We start from the raw sequence: 11,028 nt of genomic DNA on the forward strand, positions 1-11,028 counted from the left end.
CATCCTAGTCATAACCCTCCCAGTTAAGTGATATGTAATCTTTCAGTTTTTAGTGTTGAATCTTTACTAACGGTTAGAAACATTATTTCAACCAAAAATAAATAGTCACATTGAAGGTGGCCATTACATTTTCTGTGTTTCCTAGAAAGAGTCTTGGAAGAGAAAATGAAGAAAAAATCCTTGTTAAAAAAACAAACAAAAGAAATGGGAAAGCACCGGCCGATCCTCAATCTACTATCTATCAATCATCATCCTGGACGAGAATTTATGCAGCTGAGAGGTAGTAAACGGGAATCCACAACGCAAATTACCACCACTTAAACTCATCTTCTTCATCATCATCATCTCATAGCTTGACGAATCTGATCCAACACTTTCTCCTCTTGAAGAAAGGTTCGGTTTTCGACCAGCCCCGATGCTCCTCCATTTACACGACAATTCTTCAATTACCCGATTATAACTTTCATGTTTCCTTATTATGGTTTCTTTCCCTACTTCAAGCTTCACATCAGTTAAATCAACGTTATTCCCTTCAAGAAACGCAATAAAATCCTGAAAATTCTCTGGGTTTGGCCTATAATGACCACTGTAAGGCCACACCGCCTTGAGAAGACCATTGTCGACAATAATTCTCCCAGCCGCCGACGTAGCTGCTCCGGACAAGAAACTCGAGTGTTGAAAACAACCTTTCTTCTTCTTGCCTATGTACAAAACCATAGACGTACTAAGAACAAAGATCCACTTTGAATCCTTCCTTGTATTCACAAAAACATTCGTCTGTTTATACACCAGCTTTCCATCATCGTTTACCATCACCTCATAACACATCCTCTCCAACTATAAACACAAATTTTTTATTATAATTCAATTGTTTCTTTGATTTTGTTAATGCCCACAAGATTAAAACACTTACTGAATCAAGGTATTTGACGCATTGCTGTTGAAGTTTCGATCTTGGACATTTTTCGACGATATTTATCTCTTTCCCTTCGCCGATATCCAACCTGCATTTTTATCTAATTTAGTTATATACCCAATTGGACAATTAAACAAATTTTATTGAAGTTTTTACCAATAGAAGAAGGGTTGTTTGCTTGATGACTCAAACCATTTCTCATAATAGAAATTGAGATTGTGTCCATATCTATGTTGTGGATCAATCTGTTTCAAACAAATTGAGTGTTTTTAAACTCGGGTTTTTCTCGAGAAAGCTAAGAATGATTCGAGTTAATACAATCTACTACAACTACTACTTACAGCCTCAAGCCAATGTGGGAAAAAAAGTATCTGAGCTTTATTGTTCTTAGATAAACCTTTTCCAATCTGCAGAGATTTTATTATGGTTAAGAAAATTAACCCATTTCAATCAATTTGATTCTTGTTTACCTTTGCAGCTCTGGTTCCTGCTCTTGACCATCTGGAAATGGGGGTTTCATGTTTATCTTCTTCAAAGAAAGATATGGAACTTCTCTTGAGTTCCAACAAATCTAAAAGCTTCCACCTGTTGTATTGTATTACATAAGTTAGATAAATTTAAGAGATAAAGATGATGATTGAAGATGAAGATGAAGACAAGAACCAGCTTTGTTCGACGACTTCAACAGCACAATCGGCCAGCTTATTTTATACATTTGCAGGCATTGTATCATCAGAAGCAGCAGGAGTAGTAGCCTTGATTCAATCATTGGAAAATGAACATGAAAAGGAAAACCCATTAGAAATGAATCATAGTATAGATTGAAAGAGTTGAGGAACAGGGTATGTCGTACCATATTTAATAAGAAACTAAGGAGGAGGCAGGCAGAGCAGCAGGGGAAAGACCCCGATCAAATGGGGGCAACAGAATGGGGAAGAAGATGACGATTTAATTGATGATTTTACAAGGAATACCGTAAAATGCGAGAGAGGAGATACTTCACCTTCCTTGAAGAGAAATTTGCGGTAATCAATGGAGGAGAAACAATGGCTTCTTCTTCTTTTTCCCTCTTTTGTAATGCTTGTCGCTCATATTTATAGGAGGCGGATGGATACGATAGCAAAAAAAAAAAAAAAGTGAGTGTGGGGGTGTGGGTGTGACTGAGTTTGTGAGAGTAAAATTAAAGAAAATGACATATGGGAGAAAAAAAAAAAACGGGAGCAAGATTACGAATTTGATGTGTTAGATAATTTGCAAGAAAGATAAATAAAAAAATCATATTCAAATAATAAATTTAAAAAAAAAAATTATATTAAAATAATAAATTTAAAAAAAAAATAACTACCAAATATTTTAATAGAATATAAATTGAAAAATAAATATAAAAATAACTAAAGAGGAATGATAAATTCAACGAAAGTAGGTCCATGAATCCGACGTGGCCTGTCAGGTTGTCTCCACGTCCCGAAAACGCTCATTTCGTGTCCCGAAAGTACTCATTTCGGGTCCCGAAATCACTAATTTCGGGTCCTGAAACGGTCATTTCGAGAAAAAAAAATTTGATCCCGAAATGGCCGTTTTGGGACCCGAAATTACCGTTTCGGGACATTATGAAGCCGTTTTAGAACCTCAAATAAGCGTTTCGGGACATTTTAAAAAAATTATCTCTTTTACCACATGCAATGTCACGTTGATTCGTGAACTTACTTTCGTTAAATCTTTCGTTGAGTTTATCATTTTTCATAATAAAATTATGTTATGCAATATTTAAAATATATTGGTCTCCAAATTTTGGGATGAATATGGATTGGTAAACGATCTAAAATCATATATAAAAATAACTCACATATATTAAAATTATGTTACGCAATATTTTAAATATATTGTTCTCCAAATTTTCTCTCAATGATCACAAATTTAACCTTTTTTTTATTTTGCATCAAAGATAAAATTGAATAGAGAAAGATTATAATATTGGATATTTAGGAGAAAATTAAATATGAGGTACATGTGAATGAATGAGTAGTCGAAGATGGAAAACTATATTGAATTCGAAGACATAGTTACGGCTAGTCAGGGTCGGCTATTAGGTTGGGCAAGATGGATTACCGAGACCCCAAAATTAAGAAGGCCCATAAATTAGGTTTTATATTTTTTTCTACTCGGTTCTCTCTCTAAAATTTTTTTTATGCAACACTATAAAACATAAATAAATTAGGCTTTATGTTTCTTTCTACTCGACTATTTCTATAAAATTTAGGCCCTAAATCTTAGATCGCCCAGATCCTAAAAAATGAACGAGACGCCCTGCTGCTAGAACAATACTATCCAATTTGTCTATCATAATTATATATTTTTAAGATAATTATATATTTTTAAAAATATCTTATGTGTGTGGTTTTAAGTATACGGGAAAAATATAAACGAAATTTTTATAAAATATTTAATTTAATAAAAGAGAATATATTTGTATGAAGAGAAAATATATAATATATATATATATATATATATAATTAGAGAAAAAAATAGAAAAAATAATTATTATTAATTGTTTCATAATATAAGTAAATTGTATAAAAATAAATAATAAACAAATAATATATAAATAATTGTGGAAAAATTATGTAAGGAAAAATATATTTATATAAAATTAATTATGAAATATATACATGTGAGAAAAAAGAATGATGGATTAAAACTGAAAATAATAATAATACAATACAAACCAAAAGGCTTGACTTAATTTAAACTATTGAAAGCAAAATAAAAATTTAAGTTAACACAATATTAAACAAACATTCATAAAAAAAATAAATGTATAACTCTAGTATAATTTAAGATATCCTATATTATAATAATAGTTAATAATGTATACTAATAAAAAAACAACTTCCATAAAATGAAATTAAAAAATTATAAAATAAAAAATAAAAACTAAATTTTTTGTCTTTTTTGTCCTATCTCTTCAACAACTTTGTTTGTTGCTCCTCCCTAATAAAATTTAATTAACATATAAAACACATTTCAAAAACTTAAATAAGATATTAAAATAGATAATAAAAAAAACAATTTATTTGATCACAAAAAATTGAAAAAGTACCTCTTTAACAGCTTTGTTTGAAATTGATGATCATCCTAATAAAATTTAATCAAAAATATATAAACTTTTCAAATATCTAAATAAGACATTAAAAAAGATTAAAAAAACAATTTATTTGATAAAAAAAATTGAAAAAGTACCTCTTTAACAATTTGTCTGAAATTGATGCTCCTCCCTTAATAAAATTTAATTTAATATATAAAACACGTTTCAAAGTTGAGCATAAAAATATCCAAAATATGTTTACCTGTTGAGTAATGAGTGATTGACTTGGATCAAACACTTTTATAATTGTAAAATTGTGTGATTTTTTCTTGAGGTTGTAATCAATAATTTTAACTTGGAACACAAGTTTTCGCGATGACATTGATGATAACGGCAATGGTAAATCTTTGTCACAACTCGGATGTAATTGTAACAAATCTGAAACAGTTAGATTAACTAACTTATTTACAACTCTATCAAAAAACACAAATAGTGCAGCTCTTGACTCGTCACCAACCTCAATCTCTAATTTATATCTAAAATAGATACAAAATAATTAATGAAAAAACAAAATAGTTATAATTAAATATATGAATATAGTTTGTTAATGATCAAAGAGACAAAAATAAACACCTTGGAGTAGGATTTTTTGTAACTTTAACACATGAGTTGCAAAAAAAACATCGCCCTCGAGCGTTACTTTTCTGCGACAATCATCACAAGAGTAGTAAAACCAACCATTGTAGTTGCATACATTATTGATTGTCGCTTCAACGGTACGTATACATTCATGTTAACCAATAAACCAGTAAGATAACTATAAAAATATTGAAATACCAATTTTACCAACCTTGCTTTCCTCATTTGACAATAGGTTGTATAATTCCTCAATTGTGTGTCGATCTTTCATCATCTCATCTTGTAAAGACATCGAACTTTCAACAGTGTCATCCAACAAACATACTTGAGATGGATGGACAGCAAATCTACAATTAATTGAGTAAAGGTGTCACAAAAATAATAGTCATTAAAACAACAAATATTTAAACAAAGAGTATTGTTTAAAGAAAGACAATATCAACCTTTCTCGCATAGTCACCACCTCTGGAATCATTAGATTTTGAAAAACTTGTGTGGCCGTTGTTGAAGAAAGGACATGATGACCTATTGAAAGCACATAAAAATGGTTAACACAAACATATTAAGACATAAACATATTTTTTTTACAATTCATACCTTTGTATAACTTGACAAGAAAGCCGGTCACAACTATTACGATATGATCTTGGTTGTTAGATCCTTCAACAAATTCAATTTTTTCGGCTATGTTTCCCCATAAAGTTAGATTAATATCTTCTCAACTATAAAATAACACATAGAAAAGGTAAAAATTAAAATATTTAATAAATTAAAATATTTAATAGAGTAAAAAAACAAAAGAACTCATTTAACTTATAGATTTATAAATGACCAACCTATCAAATTGAAGGTTTAAACCACGTTTTGCAACTGTGTTATATCCAGTTTTGCTAAAAGTTTTAGAGCCCAAACTGATAAGACGAGCTATAATAACTATAACATAAAAAAGGAAAATGTAAGTTAAAATTTAAATGAAAGACAATAGTTAATCAAAACACTACCTGTTAGTTGTGAGCAATTGTCACTTCTAGAAATAACCTCCTTGTAATCAGAAAAATTAAATTTATATCTCGGAATATTTAGAATCTCAGAAAGTAGCTAAACAAAATTTTCAAAGAGTTTGGAACTGGTTTGTACTGAGCGTTTGACTTGACAACTCGAAAATTTTGAAATATGTACATGTTACCCTCCTTTAATAAGTTTCGATGTCTTGGAATAAATTGACGATCGATGCTGACGTGAATAACCGCACCCTATAAATTACATGTTAGTTTGCACTAACATACATTAATATATAACAAAATATTAAACACACTTACCTCCTTGTCTATTAATAAGAAATCAACACTTAGCAATTCATTATTTTTTTTTTTTAGTATTTATTGCATCCCACATGTACATAACTCTTGCAACTAAATGTTTGTAGTTGTCATCCGTAGTCAAATCTAGAATTCCAATCCAATGGAGGCTTGTGTGTCCATTTTCTGATATTTTGATATGAATTGACATTATAATAGTTAGTATAAAATATAAACATAAAAATAAAATTTAAAATAAAAAAAAAAGTAAAAATAAAAAAACTTTAAAAATATTATATGTAAATATAGATTGAATAATAATAAAAAATTAAATAATATAATATATTAAATATGAGAACAAAGACAAATATTATAAAATAATGAGAAATAATAAATATAATATATTTAAAAAAATTCTTTTATGATTAAAAATAAATATCGTGTATTAGCTTTTAATAGATTCACCATCTTTTGTAAAAATAGTTATTTATTTTTATGAAAATTTAATATATTATGTAAAAAAAAAATTATATAAAAATATTAAGAATATTTAAGTGAATAATTGGATTGTTATAATTAACGAAAATATATGTGAAAAAATGACCAAATATTTAAAAATTAGATGTTATGGACATAACAAACACATTTATTATAAAAAAAATATTTATATATCATATGTTAATAATAATAATAAATTATTAATATAATATGAATATATTAAAAATGAGAATAAAGATAAATATTGAAAAATAATGGGAAATAATAAATAATTAATTGAATGTTATAATAATATTTCAAAAAAAATTATTTATTTCTTTTGTGATTAAAAATAAATATTATTAAATACATTAAACTTTATCATGTGAAATTGTTTGGAATAGAAAAAAAAAATCTTATACTCAAAAGATAGAGATCATCTTTTTTTAACTAATAAAATTATATGTATTTAAAAAAATTAAATATATTTAACCTAAAAAATTATTTTTATTTTATTAAATCATAAAATATAGTCATTACTCCTACTTTGACTCAAAAGAAGGATGAATATTATATTGGATAACTTCAACTAAAATAATTTTAAAAATATTTAGATTGAATAATAATAAAAAGACTGTTAATATAATATAAATATATTAAATATGAAAAATATTATAAAATAATATGAATAATAAATTAATTAATTAAACGTTATAATAAGTAATAATAATATTTAAAAAAAAAATTGGAGAATAGAAAAAAAATATTGTGTTAAGAATAAAGAGATTATATGTATTTAAATTTTTTATTTTATTAATTAGTCATAAAATTTAATCAAAAAATATGACGTTGTTGCAGCGGCCTGAAATGATTAAATTCCTGAAAAAAAAACAATGAACAATAGATTGGTGAAACATAACATATTACCAATTTAATTATTGAATGAAATAATGATGTTGATAGAGAAATTGATGTTAATATAATTTAATTATTACTCACTTTAACCAAGATGGAATTCAAAAGATTGAAATGATCAAATTCCTGAAAAAAAAAACAATGAACAATAGATTGGTGAAACATAACATATTACCAATTTAATTATTGAATGAAATAAAGATGTTGATAGAGAAATTGATGTTAATATAATTTAATTATTACTCACTTTAACCAAGATGGAATTCAAAAGATAGGACGTTGTTGCAGCGCCTGAAATGATTAAATTCCTGGAAAAAAAACAATGAACAATAGATTGGTGAAACATAACATATTACCAATTTAATTATTGATTGAAATAATGATGTTGATAGAGAAATTGATGTTAATATAATTTAATTATTACTCACTTTAACCAAGATGAAATTCAAAAGATAGAATGTTGTTGTAGTTGCCTAAAATGATAAAATTTGTGAAAAAATGACAAAATATTTAAAAATTAGATGTTATGGACATAACAAACACATTTATTATAAAAAAAAGTATTTATATATCATATGTTAATAATCATAATAAATTATTAATATAATATGAATATATTAAAAATGAGAATAAAGATAAATATTGAAAAATAATGGGAAATAATAAATAATTAATTGAATGTTATAATAATATTTGAAAACAAATTATTTATTTCTTTTGTGATTAAAAATAAATATTATTAAATACATTAAACTTTATCATGTGAAATTGTTTGGAATAGAAAAAAAATCATATACTCAAAAGATAGAGATCATCTTTTTTCAACTAATAAAACTATATGTATTTAAAAAAATTAAATATATTTAACCTAAAAAATTATTTTTATTTTATTAAATCATAAAATATAGTCATTACTCCTACTTTGACTCAAAAGAAGGATGAATATTATATTGGATCACTTCAACTAAAGTAATTTTAAAAATATTTAGATTGAATAATAATAAAAAGATTATTAATATAATATAAATATATTAAATATGAAAAATATTATAAAATAATATGAATAATAAATTAATTAATTAAACGTTATAATAAGTAATAATAATATTTAAAAAAAAAATTGGAGAATAGAAAAAAAATATTGTGTTAAGAATAAAGAGATTATATGTATTTAAATTTTTTATTTTATTAATTAGTCATAAAATTTAATCAAAAAATATGACGTTGTTGCAGCGGCCTGAAATGATTAAATTCCTGAAAAAAAAACAATGAACAATAGATTGGTGAAACATAACATATTACCAATTTAATTATTGAATGAAATAATGATGTTGATAGAGAAATTGATGTTAATATAATTTAATTATTACTCACTTTAACCAAGATGGAATTCAAAAGATAGGACGTTGTTGCAGCGGCTTGAAATGATCAAATTCCTGGAAAAAAAAACAATGAACAATAGATTGGTGAAACATAACATATTACCAATTTAATTATTGAATGAAATAAAGATGTTGATAGAGAAATTGATGTTAATATAATTTAATTATTACTCACTTTAACCAAGATGGAATTCAAAAGATAGGACGTTGTTGCAGCGCCTGAAATGATTAAATTCCTGAAAAAAAAAAACAATGAACAATAGATTGGTGAAACATAACATATTACCAATTTAATTATTGATTGAAATAATGATGTTGATAGAGAAATTGATGTTAATATAATTTAATTATTACTCACTTTAACCAAGATGAAATTCAAAAGATAGAATGTTGTTGTAGTTGCCTAAAATGATAAAATTTGTGAAAAAATGACAAAATATTTAAAAATTAGATGTTATGGACATAACAAACACATTTATTATAAAAAAAAGTATTTATATATCATATGTTAATAATCATAATAAATTATTAATATAATATGAATATATTAAAAATGAGAATAAAGATAAATATTGAAAAATAATGGGAAATAATAAATAATTAATTGAATGTTATAATAATATTTGAAAACAAATTATTTATTTTTTTTGTGATTAAAAATAAATATTATTAAATACATTAAACTTTATCATGTGAAATTGTTTGGAATAGAAAAAAAATCATATACTCAAAAGATAGAGATCATCTTTTTTCAACTAATAAAACTATATGTATTTAAAAAAATTAAATATATTTAACCTAAAAAATTATTTTTATTTTATTAAATCATAAAATATAGTCATTACTCCTACTTTGACTCAAAAGAAGGATGAATATTATATTGGATCACTTCAACTAAAGTAATTTTAAAAATATTTAGATTGAATAATAATAAAAAGATTATTAATATAATATAAATATATTAAATATGACAAATATTATAAAATAGTATGAATAATAAATTAATTAATTAATTAAACATTATAATAAGTAATAATAATATTTAAAAAAAATGGAGAATAGAAAAAAAAAATATTATGCTAAGAATAAAGAGATTATATGTATTTAAATTTTTTATTTTATTAATTAGTCATAAAATTTAATCAAAAGATAGAATGTTGTTGTAGCGGCCTGAAATGATCAAATTCCTGGAAAAAAACAATGAACAATAGATTGGTGAAACATAACATATTACCAATTTAATTATTGAATGAAATAATGATGTTGATAGAGAAATTGATGTTAATATAATTTAATTATTACTCACTTTAACCAAGATGGAATTCAAAAGATAGGACGTTGTTGTAGTTGTCTAAAATGATAAAATTTTTGAGAAAAAAAAACAAAACAGTGAAAGCCACAAAAGGAGACCGAATAGGCAGAATATCACTCTTCTCTCTTAAATTGAACCTTGTTGATGTAAAATTATTTATAGGAAAACAAATATTTAGATGGAAAAGAAGATGAAAAGTTGGGTTGATTTATTATATTGATTTAATAGTAGTTACACTGTTTATGTTTTTCATAATTATTGTTTTTGTGTTAAATTTTATAATTATTATAATATGATAACTGAAAGTTAAGTTTTATATTATAATTAATATAATATAATAATTGAAAGTTAAATTTTATAATTAATATAATATATAATTGAAATTCTTAATTTTATTGTAAGTTTTAATGTTTTATAATTACTATTTAATGCTAAACATGATAACTACATTTTTTTTCTATTTTATAATTAATATAATGGGATTACGGAAAGTTACATTTTATAATTAATATAATATATATTTGAAATTCTTGATTTTATTGCAGGTTAAATTTTATATTATAATTAATATAATATGATAACTGAAAGTTAAATTTTATAATTAATATAATATATAATTGAAATTATTAATTTTATTGTAGGTTTTAATATTTTGTAGTTAGTATTTAAGGTTAAACATGATAACTTTTTTTTTTTCTATTTTATAATTAATATAATGGAATAACTGAAAGTTACATTTTATAATTAATATAATATATATTTGAAATTCTTGATTTTATTGCAGGTTTTAATGTTTTATAATTAGTATTTAATGCTAAACTCAATTAATATAGATAAATAATTAGTTTAATGTGTATATGTAAAATATTAAATTTTAATATATTTTAATAATAATTATAACATTAATATATATATACATTATAATTAATTAATATATTTACAGCAGGGAAAGAAAAACAATTTATAAGTGAAGAGAGAAACATGAAAAAATAACTTATGATATG

At 24.2% G+C, this 11,028-nt stretch overlaps 1 protein-coding gene across 1 annotated transcript; it reads right to left on the reverse strand.

Annotated features, from left to right (window-relative positions):
* Nucleotides 1-122: 122 nt before the first annotated feature.
* On the reverse strand, nt 123-5,115 carry LOC124912145 (IQ domain-containing protein IQM2-like). Its single transcript, XM_047452712.1, has 8 exons — nt 5,084-5,115; nt 4,852-4,987; nt 1,580-1,617; nt 1,387-1,501; nt 1,258-1,323; nt 1,073-1,161; nt 914-1,004; nt 123-837 (listed from the first exon to the last, which is right to left on the reverse strand). The coding sequence occupies exons 1-8, from the start codon at nt 5,113-5,115 to the stop codon at nt 235-237; spliced, it is 1,170 nt and encodes a 389-aa protein (XP_047308668.1). The 3' UTR covers nt 123-234.
* Nucleotides 5,116-11,028: the final 5,913 nt, after the last annotated feature.

The sequence above is a fragment of the Impatiens glandulifera genome, chromosome 1 (assembly GCF_907164915.1).
Source record: "Impatiens glandulifera chromosome 1, dImpGla2.1, whole genome shotgun sequence".
Lineage (NCBI taxonomy): Eukaryota > Viridiplantae > Streptophyta > Magnoliopsida > Ericales > Balsaminaceae > Impatiens > Impatiens glandulifera.